This window comes from Lepidothrix coronata, unplaced genomic scaffold, assembly GCF_001604755.1.
Source record: "Lepidothrix coronata isolate B3197 unplaced genomic scaffold, Lepidothrix_coronata-1.0 Scaffold97, whole genome shotgun sequence".
Classification (NCBI taxonomy): Eukaryota; Metazoa; Chordata; class Aves; order Passeriformes; family Pipridae; genus Lepidothrix; species Lepidothrix coronata.
In genome coordinates this window covers 230,521-250,014 of record NW_016690277.1, presented here as the reverse complement: position 1 = coordinate 250,014, position 19,494 = coordinate 230,521, and the positions used below count along the sequence as shown (strand labels likewise).

The 19,494-nt window shown below is 41.6% G+C and overlaps 1 protein-coding gene across 1 annotated transcript; it reads right to left on the bottom strand.

Moving 5' to 3' along the window:
• Positions 1 to 309: 309 nt before the first annotated feature.
• KCNE4 (potassium voltage-gated channel subfamily E regulatory subunit 4) lies at positions 310 to 3,366 on the bottom strand. Its single transcript, XM_017822276.1, has 2 exons — positions 3,280 to 3,366; positions 310 to 2,867 (listed from the first exon to the last, which is right to left on the bottom strand). Exon 2 carries the CDS (start codon positions 2,839 to 2,841, stop codon positions 2,350 to 2,352), a length of 492 nt encoding a protein of 163 aa, XP_017677765.1. The 5' UTR covers positions 2,842 to 2,867; positions 3,280 to 3,366; the 3' UTR covers positions 310 to 2,349.
• Between the last annotated feature and the right edge of the window lie 16,128 nt (positions 3,367 to 19,494).

Below are 19,494 nucleotides of genomic sequence, written 5' to 3'. Positions count from 1 at the left end.
TTTCCATAGCAGCTGATCAGCTTTGCCAGCCTCCCCAGTGGCTCACCAGCACCCCCAGCTTCCTTGCAGGAGGGTGTCCCTGTGGCTCTGCCTGCACACACTGGGGACCTGAGCGTGCTGCCTGGTGCCCTGATGAGCCAACAGGTACTGAAGGCAGATCTGGAGCACCTGGCTCAGCAATGTACTATAAAACACAAGGAATCGTTTCAAAAAGAGGCTAAGAAAAGGATCCTGTACAAACTGTGCCCAGTCTCGTTACTGGAAATCTATTTGATGTAGTGAACAAACATGGAGACTTTTCCAGGAAAAGTGTTTCTTTATTTAAATAAAATTAGTGCCAGTAGAAACATAATAATAAACTTTAAATACATGAGACAATTATATACAACTCAATGTTAGGAATTATATACATCAGTTTTTTACAGATACAAATACATTTATATCAAAAGTAAAGGACGAAGGAGAAAGCAATGGAAAATGTGACAACTCGCGCATGTCAGTCTCATTTGGAAAGTTTCAGGATTCAAGTGATTCCAGGCAAAGTGCCAAACTTAATTTGGCTTCTTTCAAACTTAAAACAGCCCCTTTTAGAGTAAATCTACCAAAAAGCTTTATATGGTCTGATCCAAAGTTCAGTGAAGTAGATGGAAAAACTCCCACTGCCTTCAGTCTGGCCCGAATCAGGCCCTTTGTGAGCACAATAGAGCCTTTGTTCTGCTGTGGTTAGTGAGAGACAGCGATCCCTGATCCCTCGGCATCCTGCATCACATTAACCCTCTGAGCCCAACACAGGCTTGGCCCTTCCCAACAGCAGGAGCACAGCAGATTCCAGCTTCAGTTCATTTCTGCCATTTTCCAAGCTGTCTCTCCAGCTCTAATGCCAGTGGATAAATCACAGAGCTGTTTTAGTGCAGGAAATACGTGGAGACGTTTTGCAAATATTTTGCTGTGCAATGCTTTAGATTCAGGCTCTTCAGCCCTCATGCTTTAAAGCTAATCAAAACACTGTAATAAGTTATTATAAAATATAAGGTATGATTGAAATATTATTTTTTATTTTTATTATTTTTTTAACTTCTTTTAAAAGTGCAATAATTTAGTAGCAAATTTCATGAGCAGTTGAAAAATGTCACAGTACCATTAAACGAGGGGGGGGGTGTAGTTTGTGGTGGTTTTAAAACCTGGTTGCTAATAGCTTTATAGAAATGCATGTGTCACATGCAAGCTGATTAAAAAAAAGATGTAATGCAATGTTTACCTACACTGGCTTAAACAGAGCAGAAAGTCTAGATTCTTTAATGATGTAAATGAGTACAGTTTTACTGACCTCAAATGGAGAATTTACCTCCAACAGAGAAGCACAAAATCTTGTGCCTGTCCCTGACTCAGCTGATGACTTCAGTGGGACCAGGAATACACCCTTACTAGGTTAAATTGTATCTGGAATTCCACCTATTTTTCAAGGGGGCATAACAGAGCAGCATTTGTTCAAGCCTTTCTACACCTTACAGCCTGTAACAAAGATCTTTTAGCATCTTCTTTATCTTACAGATCTTTGCCTTTAGTGACCAAATGTCTTTAAAAAAAATACAAAAGCAAAAAACAAAACCACTTTTCCTAGTAGTAACTCATCACAGGCTGAATTGCAGCAGAAGGTGGGGAACCTGACCCAGCCAGTACAGTTATAACTTAAACAAAGACAGATATAAATGGCATGGATCTGAAATTGGGCTTTACAAACTGCCTAGAAATTTGGTGCCTTTTTTTTTTTCTCCTTTGTCTTTCACTCTTTCTGTGCCTAAAGTCAGTCTCCAGATATGATGCAATCTCCCTTCAAGTACAACATCAACAAGTCTTCAGCTTTTGAGGCCTCATTGAGCATATCTGCTGTTGGCTGTGGTTTGTCATAAGAAAAACACAGTAAAAGTACTTCTAGTCTATCACAGTTTTGTGTGAATGAGCATTATCCATAGCCTTTAAGAACCAGGCACTTGCATTAGGGTAACTTCCCTAAACATTTCCCAGATATTTACAGAAATCTGAAATATGCAGAGACATGCCAGTAATAATTACCTCGTTAGAAAAAACATCTACATTCTCCTTGTTCTTAGCTCTCATAGTCAGAAATAATAATGGAAAAATTAAAATTAAGCAACCCAATTATGTGCAAGTTACACTTTGGGGTTGGGTACCACTGCTTCCTTGTCCTGCCAGCTCTTGGGAGCGCCTCTGGCCCAGGGGCACAGATACCTGTTCAGAGTTCATTGGAGAGCATAAAAGTAGAGCCACAAGTTCTTAGTGGGAGCTCCACTCACGCTTTGGCAGCAGATCAAGGGAACCCTGCAAGTGCTAGGAGTTCTTATGGATGTTTTCCACAGACCCCTCGCTGCTCTCGTTGAGGAGTGTTTCTGACACTTCCCCTAGTTCAGTATCCAGCACTTCCTCCTGGATGGTGAAGTGCACATCTGGGGAGGAGGATTCGGAGCTCACGCTGCTGCCTTCCATGGAGCAGATGGCACAGGACAGGGATGGCACCATGCTCTCCTGCAGCATGTTCAGCATCATGGGGATCTGGACAGATTTCAGCCCCGCCACGGTTGGTAGAGGCTTTACAGCTTCCCCCCATTCTCTCTCCTCATCTTTGTAGAGCAGAAGCAAATTGGATGACTTCTCTTTTCTTTTGGATTTCATGTAGCCAAGCATTATCCCTATCAGGAAGATCCCATAGAAAGACATGACAATCAGAATGTAAAAATACTCGTTGCTGTTGTTCTTCTCTGTGCTGCGGGATTCAGCATCAAGCATGGCTTGGGTCACATTTGCATGGTCCATCTTCAGCATGGAAAGTGTTTTACCACAGCTAAAGCCTGGAGGAGAATGTGCATGGATATATAAGATCAAACTTCAGAGCAAAGATGTAAAAGAAAATTGAAAAAAGATTGCCCCCAACTCTTCTTTGCTACTTGTAATTTGTAAGCTTGCAAACCCCATACCTGATTGAAGTTCACAATCTGTCATACCTCTGCATTACTATTGTAAGTGCATGAACTCTTATTAAGATACAGAAAATATTAAAGAAAACACATAATATTAAATTATCTTGAGTTCTAAGCTGAATTATAAAACACCCAATCCACATAATTAAAGAAAGAAAACTAAATAGAAATACCCTGCTAGGCACTTAAATATAGTTTTGTGCTACTTGATCATGGTGGGGGAAAGTTAGAGGTATTATTTTGTTCAATGATACAGGAAAAAAATAATCAAAAAGCAACTTACGTTGGTATGCAAATAATTCCTCCTTTTGCAAAGCTCAAGAGACCTTTCCTCTACCAAATGCCGGGTGTTCTGAAAACTTTCCTCTGCTGCAGTTGGAATAAATAGCTCTCAAGAAATGTTTCATCACGTGTTTTAGAGGCACAGTTTATAATAGTTTTGTGTTGGAGTCAACAGATGAACTTGAAGGATTGCAGTTCAACCCACTGAACTCTTAACAGCTGTGAAAAGAAAAAGAGTTGGGAATTCAGAATTTACTCTTTCCTAACCAGTTTAGCACTGCCTCTTTCAGCTTGTGAATCCATTCCTTTCACGTCCCAATTGCTAAATCTGACCTGTTACCTAGAGAGCTGCTACACAGAATGGAAAACCTGCAAACCATTATTCTGTGTTTGTCATATAGAAAAATATATATGTGAATTTTGTAGTAGACACTATCAAGTTATTTACATGCCTGCTAAACATAGTCTTCACTGAAGAGATGGGAAACAGGTTATTTTCTTTCGTCAGGATTAGTGACAAAGCTTTAAAAAGTTTGTGCAAAACAAAGTGGTGACTTTAAACTTGTGTTGCAGCTCCACTTTACCACAAGGCGTGGGACTGAGGAAAACTGAGCCCTGAGTCTCGAGTGTGTTTTGGATGGAAGGGTGTTGGTGCTACCTAACTTTAGCCATCAAAGCAGCAAATATGGGATCTGGATTCCCTATATAATCAGTGGAATGGTGCAGACTCCTCCAGGAAGAGACTTGGAGCTGCTGAAGTTCATGGCCCCCTTCTCCCACTGTTTGTTACATTCTCTCTGCATGGTGTTTGTGCCTGGGTAGACCAGGGCCACTGAGTCAACGTAGATTTTGGTATGAAGGGACATTAGCAATTTCTGGGCAGTGATGCTTTCCGAGTGACTGCTGGAGGCTGCTGTAACTGGCTGCTGGGCTGAGCAGGACACCTCCCAGATGGCTGGGGAAGGCAGAGTTAGGATGCAGTCTGGGTTGCAGGGCCCACAGAGTTCCCAGCTCAGTGGTACAAGAGGCTCTGAGACCCCTTTTCAACACGTAAGCAACAGTACAGGCCATGGGAAGAAGGAGGCCCAGCTTGCACCTTAGGGATTTCATTTCCTTATCCTCTCCATCCCCGTTCTTCACACACAAAGCCCAATTAGTCAGGCCCCACATGTGAATGTCACCCCTTCTGCAAAGCTTCAAGGATGTTTATGTAACAGAACACTCCACTTCCAGAAAGCAGTAGACTGGTGCTGGAGTTTCCCAACGGTAGGTCTGGGTGGTTTTTTTTCCCCTGCAGTCACTTGTGGATTGTTTGCATAGACAGCAAATTCTTTTCCAAACTCTGCCCTCACAATCCCTCTGAGGTAAAGGCAGATAGGATTAACTTCTCTTCACATGTAGGAAAGGGCAAGAGAGAAAAGTTAAGCAACTTTAGATATAGTGAAGAATTCAAGAAGAGACAGAATTGTATCTGTGTTTGGAACCAGCATTTTCCATCATTTCTCTGAACAACTGCACAAAGAAAGGAAAAAGTTACATTAGCCAGATTCCCTTCTCTGCACCTTAAAATAGAGGATCCACCCTTTAGGATGTTGGTTTTATCTCCCTGCACATTCCCATGTGATAGCTCAGGAGCTGTTGATGTTGGACTAAAGTCTACTGGGATTTCATCTGACAAAATCTGTCTGCAGCACGAGCTTGCCAAGTCTGAATTCCTCTTCCCTGTTCCCGACAAATTACTGAGTAGGCAACAAGAGCATATCAACTGGTAGGTTAGAGCATAACCCAGAGCAAGTGTCTGGATTTTTTAGTTAATTTGGGAAAATTTTTACTTCTCAGCTTCATGTGATATTTGCTCTCCCATTCAGCTCCGGAAATTTGGTGTTTGAAAAATTAAAGACAACACGTCAGGTTTTACCAACACCTGTTTATGCAGGACTCTCACAGCACGGTGAGGAAGCGCCCAGCATTGTTGGGTCAATGCAAATTGGCTCAAATCCTTTCACTGTGCCCATGAAACCCTACGAAACCAGCTCAGAAGTTGCTTAGTCCTGGGAACAAGACCACCTAAAGCCTGTCCTGCTGCCTTCTTTCATCAGTCACATGCAGGCCATCACTCACCTCGGCACAAAGGCAGATTGAGAGGCACTGACACCCCACTGCTCCCACCAGTGAGCCAGCAGAGCAAGGGCACACCAGCTCTTCTGCTGGCACCTGCAGGTGCAAATAGAATCTCTTATTTGCTCCAAAACCTCACATTCTTCATGTAGGTGAAGCTCTGTCCAAAATTACCGAGACAAACTGAAGCACCCCACAGGAGCACAGGAACACTTCTCAGGTACATCCATAGATTTATGCAATTCTCCCAAAGTTTAACTGAAAGATGACTGAATTGTACAATTCTGCATAGCTATTGCTGAAAACTCTTTGCAACTGTGTTTACTTTGGCTAGCTGATGACAACATCTCTTCTCCATCTGTTAGCCCATGATTCTGAAAAACAGTTTAATTTTAAAAAGGCCTGGAAGGAATCCCTGAGCCTTCTATAGACATGAAGAGGAGGGATAGGAAGACACTGGGGAATAACCACCTGAAAAACATATGCCACTCGCTTACTGATGTCATAAGTCAGCTTTCTCAAGCTGTACCCTGTAGAAACTATATTTTTGTCTAAAAACAAGACATTGAAAATTGGAACTTTTAGTTTTGTGTTTCAAAATTATATTTGCTGCAAATTACATTGTAAAGCCATTGATCACATCAAAAAGCTTGCTTAATTTGAAGTAATTTATTTTTTTAGAGTTAAACTTACTAGCTATTTCTTTTTTGATGTTTCTGTCTTCCTTTCAAATCAATTTTTTTTCCTCAAACTTCAGAGAATTTTCCCTTAAAATTCACTTTGAAATTTCACCTGAAATGGCACTCATGCTTTCAGCAATTGCCTCTCATGTGCTCTTCTTCACCTTCTTTGCACCAGTCCCAGTCAAAGCTATAACATTCAAGAATAATCCTCGTGCTGTTGTTACCACCTTCCACATTCCCCCTTTGGAAGATATTCAGACCAATAAAGCAGAGCAACAGCCAGGCACTCCAATGATGAAAAGGTCACAAAATAGTTGTTGATGCTAGATATTTTTTCTCAAGGTCCCTGTCTCCTAGAGAGCCTTTTGTGGCAGCAACCTCCGTCACCAAAGGACGCAAACTTTGAGGCTTGAGGCATCCCATGGGGCAGGAATTCTTCACAACATGGCTTAAGGGATCATATAATGTGAGCCCTTTCTCCAAATAAAAATGTGAGGACAGTCAGAAAACTGAACAAAGACAGAATCCATTATGAAGAAAACATGAAACCTCCTCAGAGACCCAGATGACTCTGCAGACTTCCATGGAAAATATATGCCTAACCCTTCATTATGGGCATAATCCATGGTCTGATGCTGCATTTATCTTTCCTTTCCCAGTTAGTGAATTAATAAGACAAAAGACACAAGATAACTGTTAAAGGGCTAGCTCCTATGGGAAGCTGAGCCTATTTGATAAGTGTCTGCTAACAGTATCACTCTAAAGAGTACCCAAATATGTGCATTTTTGGAGGTATCATTTGAAAATCTGAAAAGAAATGCAAAGAGAATCAGGAAGAAAAGAGGAGTTGGTTTTTTTCTTCCTGGACATGGGCCTTTAATGGAAGCAATATTTGGGAATTTACTTCTAGGGAGAAAAAGGAAGGAGAGTTTTGCCATGCAAATATGGACTTAGTTATGATTTAGACCTTCGAGACACGAGTCGGCAAAGAACAGCAAATATGATACTTTTCACTCATATATATTATTTCAATTAAAGTAAAATTAGAGATTAAGAGTTGGGTTTGGCACCATAAAGGAAGACAAGCTTTTTCCACAATAGATGTTTGTGCCCTTGATCTGGTCTTGCACTTGAAGACCTGCCATGCTCAGGACCTCATCAGGACCTGATTCAAAGCCCCTAAAAGTTAGTGGCAATGTCTCTCCTAAAACAAACTTCAACACTTGCTCCTTACAAATTCTGTGCAACTCAAAACAAACTTTCAGTGAAGCTTGTGAGTATATTGGAATAAAAGCTAGTTCAAAAGCAGCAAGCAAGTCACACATTCATTCCCAGAGTAGGAATGAGTAGCAGCCCAACACAAGGCACGGGCTGGCAAGCCTACTTACAGTGCGGAATTTATGAGCTTTACTATGTGCTCATAACATTTCTGTGCCTCATCAGTTCACCCATTTGTGAAATTAATCTGATATTTGTGCTGGAAGGTACAGCAGAGTAACAGACTGGCAGATCTCTACCTGAAAAGGTAATGACCACTGTGCCTGTGAGCACAATGGCTGGGCTGGCACCTGAGCCATTCTCACACAGCTCAAGGTTCAGTGTCATTTTTCATCACTCCTCCTTATTTTTCACACTGCAGAAATAGATGACATTTTTTATAAACTTGACACAAGCAATTTCTAGAGGAAGATGGTAATTTCCTTAGTGTCATCCATAATAAACTGTGTTACCATCTGGATACCAAATGGAAGTAATGGTCTGACCTGTTATTAACTGTAAAAAAACTTAGTAAAAGGCTACAGCTCTTCCTTGCTACCTTACAGTCTTCACTGGGGAAAACATGCAAATATAGGTCTAGAAGATGAATGCATCAGCCTTCTCTCCAACTGCAGAGTTTAGTTTGCTTTAATTCAAATTTTATTTAACCCTCATAGCAGATCCCTATTCTTGAAACTTGAAGTTTCTCAGGCCTTCCCTGCACTCAGAGCAGCAAAAAAAAAATTTAATCAGTATCAGCAAATGCAGGGTTCAGAAGCATCTCACAGCTGAGATGACCATCTCAGGCCCTCAACTCTAGCAGTGGCAAGAGATTTCCCAGAAGCCGTATCTGGAGTGTGCAATTGCTCTCCAACCACATAACAAAGATCTGTAAGGCAAATTGGTTTCTGATCCTGGACATGACAAGCAACAGAAAACCTCAATGATATCTGTAATAACAGTTTACAGTAAATTTAGTATTTACTGTAAGGCTTGTGTCGTGGGAGTCTTGGAGTTTTGGATAGGCATTTCTTTTTGACCTCTAAAGTGAATTTCAGAAAGCTCAGAATGACTGGAAACAAATAGAGTGGAAACAGGGAACTCATGATAGCAGTAACAAGAAATTACATGTAAAAAATATAGACTTTTCAGTGGCTGATATGACAATCTGAGTCTGAAATCATCACAGCCTCAATTCTCTTTTCTGTAGCTAAGATAGGTTACAAAGTTATTTTACCAATATATATTTCTGTGCAATAAAATGAAACTTATACTTCATATTACCTTACCTTTTTCCTTTGATGTGACATGGAGGATATAGGGATGTTTGATTTGGAAATTAGTTTTCTTTTCTTTTTCCTTTGGTTTTTTTTTCCAAATATAATTACCTGATGGATGCAATACCTTTAAAAACAAAATAAATTCAAAGCTTGCTTTGCTCTCAGAGTCAAATGATAGATTCAGCTGCACTATATGCAATAAACTGTGTTCAACATTATTTGCTTCTATTTAGATTTAAAACAGTAAGCAACATATTAAATTTTAGATGCCCTCAAAAATAAATCAAGAACCTTTAAATTTCATCAGCAGTGTTTAGAAGAAATTCACTGACAAATCCAAACACACAATTCTGTTTGTTCAGCAAAGAGACAGTGCTTGCTTTCCCAGCTACAAAAAGGTGCCTTATGTAGATCCATTCATCCTCTCTGAACTGCTTCTGACTCTTGGAATTAGCACTTTGATTTACATTAGTGAAGGCTTCTAACAAACAAATTGTAGATGAAGGGATATGAATCAATATTTAGAGGGGTTTTGAAAAATTCTTCTGCACACAGCATGAAGATCTCTTCTCAGTTTTCTTTTTTTTTTTGTTAATTTTAAGATTTTTCATTAATTGAAAAATTCAGCATATGCCAGAAATTGAGAAGCATAAGAAATAAAGGGGACAAAACATCCAGGTGATGGACTTGAACCCTTACCTGTCTATAGATCATAAGATCATTGGGAAAGTAAAGAGATGCTTGCCCACCATTCGGCAGAAAGCTCACAGAGACGCTGATAAACATCCAGCTATCCAGTTAAACATAACCAGAGATCAAACAGGAAAGCATGCATTCATTCCTCATGCCAGGAAACATTTTGTAAGGATGGATTCATGTCAGTTGGGACTCTGCTGCCTTCTTCACTAGGAGCAGCTGCACACTACCTGCTGCCACTTAAGCAAGTTCGTGTCTCACTCCTGTTAATCTCTTCCTGCTCCTCAGTTCTGCTGACTGCCTAGAAGCCCAGCATGGTTCGGTCGTTTTGCTTGGACCTTTTTTGAAGATGATATTTGGAAGCCCAGGAGAACAGGGGAGCAGGAGGCTTTCTCAGTAAATAACCAGGGCAAGGTTCACACACCCGTTCATGGACAGCTCCGTCAGAAGTCCCGCTCCTGAGGCCAAAATCTTGTGCGTGCCTTTTCCGTTTTCTTCAGTTCTGTTCCGTGCACTCGCTACCGCAACAAGAGGAGCTGCTTGTCTTGTTCCAGCCAATCTATTAGCCGGTAAACTCCTAAATATTAGAAGGGTCTTTGCTCCCACGATGTGGCGACATTCGTAGTGAGTCAGTAAAGCTATCACGATCTCAATTTGGAGGCAGGAACTGGAATTTGAGTTCACAACTTCATATTTAAAGGGCTCACGGTTTACATATTCAACAGGGGGCTTGCATATTCATTCTTGCATATTCAGTTTCCAGAGATGAGGTAAAGGGGAAATCCTAAATTACAAACTTTTGGATCTTAGGAATTACCTTATGGGAAAAACCCACTTTAACTTGGGGGATTTTACCAGGGGGGACAGGTATTGGATACACATATGCAACAGGTTAGAGAGTATACACATGCAAAAGGTGAGGTTTATGCAGAGGTCTGATAACAACAGAGCAATCTCCCTGTTCCTTGGCAGAGCATTCCAAACAAGTGACATCTGGTCTGTCCTTTAAACAGAGTTTTTTCCCCAGCTTCTGTGACTCAAGGTTTTCTGTTTAAACCTAACAGTTTCTTTTCTCATATCCAAAATTTGGAATCCAACACCCAGTGACTTCGCTTGCACAGACTCAGAGGTGTAACAAGTCTCAAAGTTGACCACACTTCGAAAAATTTGAGAAGAAAAATGAACAGACAAAAATTTAAGCACTGGGGAAACCACAGACTCTGAAATCAAGGAGACAGCTGTAGCCTAGACCTACTAAACCACAGTGTTGCGGTTTTAATTTTCATACATCAAGAAATGGTAAAGATGCCAACATTTAGTAATGCAAGTTCTGCCTCAGATACATGCCCAAAGCTCCCACTGAATCCAGCAGGATTTTAGTTAGTGTTAGGAATACAGCCACTAATACAGAGCAAGGTACTGGTCTGCCCTCCTGCACAGTCTGCGTCTGGTTTTCTGCCCTGAGATTAAAGTACCTGCCAGGATATAAGGAGTACTTCATATTAAGTTCAAACACTGCTTTTGAGGACACAGTGTTCAAAAGAGATTGAAAAAAGAGAGGGAGTTCATCATGGCATTTACTACAAAAACAATTCACAACAGCATACAATAAAGGCTACAACCCAAGTGTCACAGTGATATCCCATCCTCCCATCACATGCAGAGGGAGGTTCACTCTCCTCTCCCAGAAACAGGTGTAGAGCAGAGATGAAAGGGAAAGAGAGTGTTATCACAGTGGCACACATCCAGCCCAGCTGAAGCAAAAGCATTTGCAAGGCCTGAGAGGAACAACCCTCATTTCTCTTCATTCTTATTTTTTCCAGTCAGGCAAAATTTGTTTGCAAAGTAAGAAGTAGCCTATCCTGCTTCACAACCATGTCAGCACAGCATCTCAGGTCACTGTGACCTTCAGCACATGCTGGATTTTCACTTTCACATGGATACCAGATGTTAAGCTCTCTTTCCCTCTGATAGTCAAGGCCCTCAGGCTTTTGTACATCAGACACTAGGAATCATGTGCTTTTGTAACACTCCCTTTGAGTTTTAGTTGAGAAACTCTCACATTTACTGTAGCTGTTACAGCAAACATCACACTCCATTAATTTTGGCTCTCAACCCTGTTGACCTGAATCTTCATGGGGTTGCAAATGCAGCTAGATTTCATCACTGCAGTTTTCTACAGCAGACCCCTTTCAAGATGAAGCAACAAAGACAGCACTTCAGTTTGATCCATTACATCTTGGCATCTGTTGACTGTATTACTTTTAGAGCATAAAATACTCAGAACAGCTATTTGTATTCTTATTCCAAAAGTCTGCTTTGGAATCACAACGTAAGGCCCAAAATAGCAATCTGGAGTGTAAAGAGCATCAATAGGATGAACCCCAGGTGTATAGTAAAGAAGACAGAAAGTATACAAAAGAATCAGCAACAGCACATGCATCCTCTCCAAAGGGAGGGATTCCGCAAGGCAAAGGAGAGAAAGCAGGAAGCTGCGATTTCTCAAGCCTGAGGCTGAACTCCCAGTCTCAAAATATGAACCTATCTGCAATTTGCCTTTGGTTCCTGTAAGGTCTGGATGTAAGAATTTAAGATTATTCCTGAAAATGAGCTGAAATCTTTTCCTGTATTTCTGCATTTTGGTATTAGTCCTCAGAGCCACAGCTGTGAGCGTGCAGAGAAGGAGCCCCTAAATGCATAATGTAGGGCTGTAAGCAATGCAGGGTCACGTCAGCTTTAACAGGACAGGATTTCTTTCTTCTGAGCTGTTAGAAAAAACTTCATTTCTTTCATTTAACACAAACACTCGTAATCCAGCCTTGAGTGGACAACCGATGGAGCTTGAATAATCTAATCCTCCATTACCAGGACCTTGGTTGATGTAACAGCCCCCTGAACCCTCCCATACCTCCTGCATGAAAGACATTGAAAAAGAGTTCCAAGAGACTTGGAGAAGCCCGAGGAGAAGCCCTCCTGACATTTCCCTGATCAGTGCTGTGAGTTGCACTGCAGATTAGGTGAGTTGCACCCACTGGGTGCATGTGGCATCAAACTGAACAGATAAAGCGTGCAGCCCTCTGGAAATGACTGCCCTGTTCCACTCCACCCCATGGAAAACTGTCCCTGTACCATGTGTTGAACAGAAAGAGGGGAAAGAGCAGCATCAACAGTGCAATAAGATTGATCAAAGGAATCAAAGTTAACTTCCTGAATTATTTTTTTAAAAGCGATACCAAAGAAAAGAAACAGCGCAACACAGAAATGCCTACTCTAGGCAGGGGTGGCTTACTTGCAAATGATAAAAGAAACCAGAGAGGATATGTTTTTCAAATGCAGGCATTTATATCTCAGTGGGGAGACATCATCCCTTCTTCAACAAATTTTGTTAAAGCAAAGACAACCATTGTTTTGATGGAATAATGCTTTTAGAACTTAAGGGAAAACACTCTCCTATCTTGGCTGCTCCTAACATGTGAATAATCAGCCCAAAGTAAACACATGTGGTCTTGTGTGGTCTTTTTTCTCTTCATATGAGGCTGGTATTTCACTCAAATCTAGGAAGTGACGGGAAGTGGGGAGTTCTGTGCAGATAAAGGAGAGTCTGTGTTTTCGTAACAAGCTCTGGAAATGCAGCATGTTTGGAAAAAAAAATACTGCTGTTGCAGATGGGAAATAAAAAAGTACATCTAAACACATAGAATGAATTAATAGTCCTTTAAGTCATAAAACTAAAGAATTTTGTGTAGCCACATTCACAGTATTTCCTGACTCTTTTGTGGCATTTGAGTGCTCAAGCATCACTGAGTACTGATCAATTCTTAAACTGAAGCATTAAAAGAGTTCCTGAAAGCAACATAACCACAGTATTATTTGCAAATATAGTTCACGTTGTGTCACATGTGGTTGCTCACATAAGTTATCCGCTTAGGGAGGAGAAACAGTGCTCTGGCAGACAGAAGGGCTCAGCACAGCAGGGTCTGTGCTCCCCTTGCAGTTGCACTGCAGGCAAGGAATCCATTGGCTGCTTTCTTCAGCAGGGATCCTGAAGAATGATGACTCTTTAACACACTGCTACCCATTTTCATGTCAATACCGGGTGTGGAAGGTTTGTATTGGTTTTCTTAACTGCCACTTGCTTACTCAACCCCAGCACACCCCTCCTGCTCCCACCATGGTAGGGGATGCACACAAACCATCAACTCAGTGTGTTTTCCAACTGCCTGTTCCCCTTCTCTACCACACAACTTCTCTCCTACATGACCCATCCATGTCCCCATCACTCCAGCCCTTCCCCGCCCGGTCTTGATCTGCATCCCTCCAAGCCTTTCAGTCCAGCTCAGCCAAAACCCAGGAGAGGTTTGCTGCCTCTGGCCACCTCACAGGATATGACTGTCTCCTTCTGCCCCACAGGCTCAGCTTCATGCTCTGTGTAGTGCAAAAGCAAGAGGACACAGACTAGTCTTATGATTCAAATACTTCAGCTGTGAACTGAAAATGAAAACTGGAAGTTGTTGCTTTGAATACTGGGACTCATGTGGTCCTTATATACATTTCAAGGCTTACCTCCTTCTGAGTTATACCTCTGGACACCTTCTTCCATGACTCGTCCCTCTCCCAAGTTCTCATTTTCACCATCAATGTCCTTCAAAAAAACAGGTTGCCAAAGCATCTCCTTCAAACCCCTCTGAAATACACCTGCTTGCCTATAGGGGTAGGGAGGGAAGGGAGATAGAGAGATTTAAAAAGATTGTAAGTAACACTAAAAGACAATGAAAAATACTTAGTGCACATACATTACTCAGCACGACACGTCCATATTACTTGTCCATATCCTCTGTGTCTTTTCTCTGACATTTCTAATTATAAACATAACGTATCATATCAAACCACATTACTGTGTTTGTAGTGGGGTGGGACTGTAATTGTCTGTAGTGACATACCTCACATTTTTCTGAGCCCTGAAGTAGCAATCACACCCCATACCTTTGTGAAGCTCGATCACTGGGACAGCTCTGCAAAGTTCCAAGTGTTTTCCCAATATCTCCCACCAACAAAGAGCTGCCAAAATCAGTTCCTTCCTTCTCCCAAGAGAAAAACTCTCTCTACCACATCTCCCTGGGGGTGCAGTTCAGCACCTTGCCCACCAAGCCACCAGCCCTGGAGCTGGTGCAAGGCACATTCCAGGAATGCTTCCAGCCATAGCTCCGTGCTTCTAACTCCTAACTCTCCTCCTTTTCCTAAACTGTTCAGCCACGGTTTAGTCAAACTTTTTTTTTTTTAAATAATTGCTCATTCTTGAGCAGAGATGTGTACTTATTCTGGAAGGTTCCCTGCCCAGCTCCTCATCTTGGTACTAGTATTGGAGCACAGATCAAGAAAAAATTCATCTGAATTCATTTGCTTTTCTAAGTAACAGATTTAATACAAAAAGTGGATGCAGATTTAATTGTTGTGGGTATAATAATCTCAGCATTAGGATTAGCTAGCAGCATAACTAAAAAACAAACAAACAAACAAACGAGCAAAATAAACTACAAAAGAAAAAATAATTCAGAAAACAGTTCTTTGGTATTAAAGAGTCTTGATGATTAAGCTTTATGATTTGCTGCTGAATCAACCAACACATCTAAATATGTCATTATTTTTCCTAAACCCAAGAATTAACAACACAAAACAAAATAAATTCCCATCAGTGTTTTAGTCTATTACAAAGTCTTTTTTTTAAAATTAAGTATCAAGCTGACTCTCTGAAGACTATTGTAGAACATAAATAAAAAGTAAACAGCACAAAATTGCCATGAAACTTAGTGATGAGCTGTGCCAGGGTACAAGTTTGAGGCAGTGAGGGCAGAACCAACTTGTTCTAGTCTTCTGCGTGATGTGGAGGTGAATAAACCAAAAATAATCTCTTCCAGTTCTGTGAAGGATAAAAAGGAGCTGCAGAATCATTCAGAACAGGGCACAGATCAAAAATCCCTGAGGATACTGCACCACTCCTTTTGAATCACAGTTTCTAGAAATTCTGCAGGGATCAGACTTCGGTTGGTGCTGAAGAGCTTGGAAAGCATGCAATGGAATTGGGAGCTCAGTTTCCAGAGAAGCAGCAGGTTTAGTGGTGGATGCAGAAGTCAATTACCTCCGGTATCAGCGGGCTCTGCCCTGCCTCTGCCGCAGCCCGCGCTGTCCCGCCACTCTCTCAGGAGGTAGGGCAGAGCTGATGGACATTACTGGGTCCTGAAAGCTCCCAGCAGGAAGCTCACAGCCCCCCATGCAGACAGAGGGGTGCTCGCTCACAGACACCCACTGCAGTTGATTTTTTATTAGTCGGTCAACAAGCTCGGGCACAGCCTGGAAACTGCTCAATTCCATTAGGCACATCAAATCCACACAGAGATCATTTCCCACTGAAGTCACTGGGTTGGTTTATTTTTCTATAGGGTATATCATATTCCACCTTTTGGGCTTAATACATAAATCCTTTTCCAGATAAGATTCCCACTAACTCAGCTCTGTAAATTGCCTCATAACCTCGTATCCCATTGATGCCAACAGAAATGAGGATTGGTCACCTCTTCATTGTGCCCCAAAACACTGTGCTTGTGTTACTACAAATCTGTCCCCTTTGCAGCCATTGCTGTAGCATGTCCAGGTCTTACAGTTTAATGTTGGCTGGTCTCTGGTACATCTCTGCCATGAACTCCTTCTCAAACAGAACTCACGTGGACTCTCCCTTGAGTATTCAGCAAACCACAACAGGCTTCAATACAGTGAACAGAGAGAAGTTGTAATAGGTCCTATTTCATCATTGGAAATCTGTGTGGGGAAGCTTAGGTCATCACTGAAACAAGGAGTTGTGGTTTCAGGTTTTTTGGTGCTTGGTTTGTGTCTTTTTTCCTTTCCCCTCATGACTGGTTTCAGAGTCTGATGAATCTCAAAAAGGAAAACACAAAATAAAATACAGACATTAATTTGGGTGTCCAGTGCTCAGACATCTTCAAATAAATTGTCAAGTGTCTTCATGTAATTTAGCTCAGGAAAGCAGACAACTTGCTAAATTAAATATATTAGAACTCTTATGAGTTAAGTGAGCCTAGACTTTGCCCCTAATTTATTAGCACTTTCATTTCATTTCTCTTATCTTACTCAACCCTTTGTTTCAGAACTGGTCAAGTTACAACCGTGTACGTTCATTATCACATGGTAAAATCCACGTGCTAGACCAGTGCTGTAGACTGCAGTAGCACCCTTAAAAATAATAACCACTGCAGGAGTGAGCTGCACATCCCCAGCACGGGCCAGCGTGGACTCCTGTCACCCCGTGTTGCCATGGCTACGAGCGATGCTCAGGGACCAGTGCTGCACGGAGATGAGATTGCCATGACACCGAGGCAAGCAGGGCAGGTAACACGTTGAATTCTGGATGTCATCATTTTAGTTAATGAGGAAATATAATGTAGCCAATTATACAGGGGTAATGCAGAATTCTGGGAGCATTTCTGTCAAATTAAACTTAGGGGAGAATTTAAACTAGCTTTAAAAATGAGTGGCAAAAATGCAAGATCTTGTTAATAAATCACATACAAAAGATATTGGATTTCTGTTATTATAACAATAAAGTGGGAACAATGAATATGCACTAAACATATGTAAAAACCAAATTAGGATCCCTTATACCTACATTACCAACATACTACTTTCTGAGGATAAAAGTTAAAGGCTTCCTTCCCAGGAGGCAATTATAGTGCAGGGGAAACCGAGTAAGCTTCAAACTCCTCCATAACAGGATTTTTAATACTGGAAATTTATCCATGACTGGAGGTGTTCACAGCTCAGTCTGTATAATCCACAGGTGCCCTTAAGCAGGACCTGTGTTATCAACTCCCCCCACTTAAATAGATACCTTGCAGCACTAAGATACTCATCTCACATTATTCCACTGTTGCCAAGACACCACTCACACTTCTGATTACCTGTTAGCATTAGCTAATAATCTTCTGCTGTTGGTTTTCAAAGAACTCCATAAGGATTCAAGGCTGCTGTAGGAAAACAGGGCAAGAGAAAAAAGCTGCTTGCTCTTGCAAGCAGTCAAATGAAATTTACCCCGTGGCTTTTGCGTGCTTCAGATAACCAGGAAACCAGAAAAATAAAATCCTAAATCCATTACTTTAAATCTAATCATTCAGGGATCTGAGTTGTAATTTTTGAATTACAACTTGCTCGGAGTTAGCAAGAGCAATAAAACTTTAAAAACCAGGCATGACCACAGGTTCCCCTGTTTCCACTCTCTTCTCCCTTGAGTGTTAAGCAAGCTCTCTCTCTGCTTACATCCACAGCTGGGTCCCTCCTCCTTCCCTGGAAGCCCACAGCACAGCCCCTGCACTTCTCAGCTGCTTTCCCATTTTGCTCAAGGCACAGATGATTTGAGCAGAGGTTCAGATGGGGCACAGAATCTGTTCATCCTGAGCAAAGTTTTGGGGAGCTGTATCCCAGGGCCAGAGCCGAGGAAAGCCCTGCTGCAGAGGCCAGCCAGAGCTGCTGCTCCTCAGCATGGACAAGGTCAGAGAGACAGAAAAATTCTAGCCAGCCTGATCTCACCCCATTACTTTGCTCTGACTGAAACAGAAATGCTGTTATCTTTCACCCTACTCTCCTTCCAGGATGCAACCACAGCACTTGAGAAATGCTGCTGCTTCTGCAGCACTAAATCCACAGTGGGGAAATCAGTCCCATAGATCTCAGAGTCTGAGCAAAACTACAGACATTTAGTAATCACCGTGTTCACAGGGCTGTATATTCTGGGCTTTGCACTGGTGTAACACGCAATGTCTTTAGCCCTTGGCAGGAAGGAAATGGTGGCAGAGGGAGATGAATGCCAAGGCTAGCAGGAAGCCAGCAGCACAATAAATGTCTAATTGCCCAGCCTTTACTGCAGCAACCAGACTACCCTTACCCCCAGATTTGCTTCAGATCTTATTTCAGCTTAACTTGATATTAGCCTTCAAAACAGTTAAAAGAAATAAACTCTTACATCTGTGAAAACAATACTGCAGGCAAATGAAAGAGATATGAGAACCCCAAACCAATACATTCTGTTGAGGTTGGTGTGATGATACCTGGGTGTGAGAAGTGGAGATTTCTGATTTACTCCCTTCATTTTGTTCCTCGACAAAACACTTGCTCTAGAACTAAGAGGAAAACACGACTGGGTCACTGCCCGGGAGGAAGACAGCCTCCAGGGAGGTCAGGAACTCCCCCCTACAGCAGGAAAACTACAAGGATGAATTAAAAACAGATAAAGACTTTTTTACTTTGCTTTGCTATTGTGAAATAGACAGTCAAAATATTTTCAAAACAAATCAAGTCGGACCGGGAAGATAATTCTTTACAGTAATTAAAGGTATTGCTTTTTTCTAGATCCAAAATGTTGGGGGAACCGTGTCAGAACCACAGGTCTTTGCTCTTCTGCGAGCTTCCCAAATTCACAGGAAAACAAATGTCACTGCTGCTCACCAAGTCATCTGTTGCACGCAAGTGCTATCATAACTGAGTCATAGACAAGTCACAAACATTTCCCACCATTTATTAGTTCTGTAAGGTTGTGGAGTTTTTTGGTTTTTTTTCTATAGGAAAGAAAAAAAAAAAACCTGAAGTCAGGTCCAACACAAAAATCCCAAGTTGCATTTTAAATATTACTTACATTATATTTAAATAGCATAAGATTGCCACCCTTCATACCTACTGACAGACAAATTTTCTTACACTGCAGTTTCAGGGTATGAACACAGATTGTGCCCAAAGATATTCATACAGCTCCTATTTAAGACAATCACATGTACCAGTAGAGAAAAATCAGTAGAGTTTTTTTGCTTTGAAACTACCAACACCAATACTTTGGTTCATTAGCCTAGGAAATGAAAAAAATTCAAGCCAATTATCCAGCCTCATGTGGGCTGAGTTACTGATTCCCTCAGTGCTTCAGGAGCTTTCAGTCCTAGAGGAGCTGCAGTGACAAGGGGGCTCTGTGACACTGACTTGCTCATGTCTCCTGCATCCCATGATGGTTGGGGACCCCATGACTACGGTGGGGTTTTTCCAGGTGCAGAGAAGCTGGGCTGCTCAAGCCCACAGCTCCCACCTCTGCAGCCACCTCCAGAAATGATGCTTGGTCACATCAAAAGACTC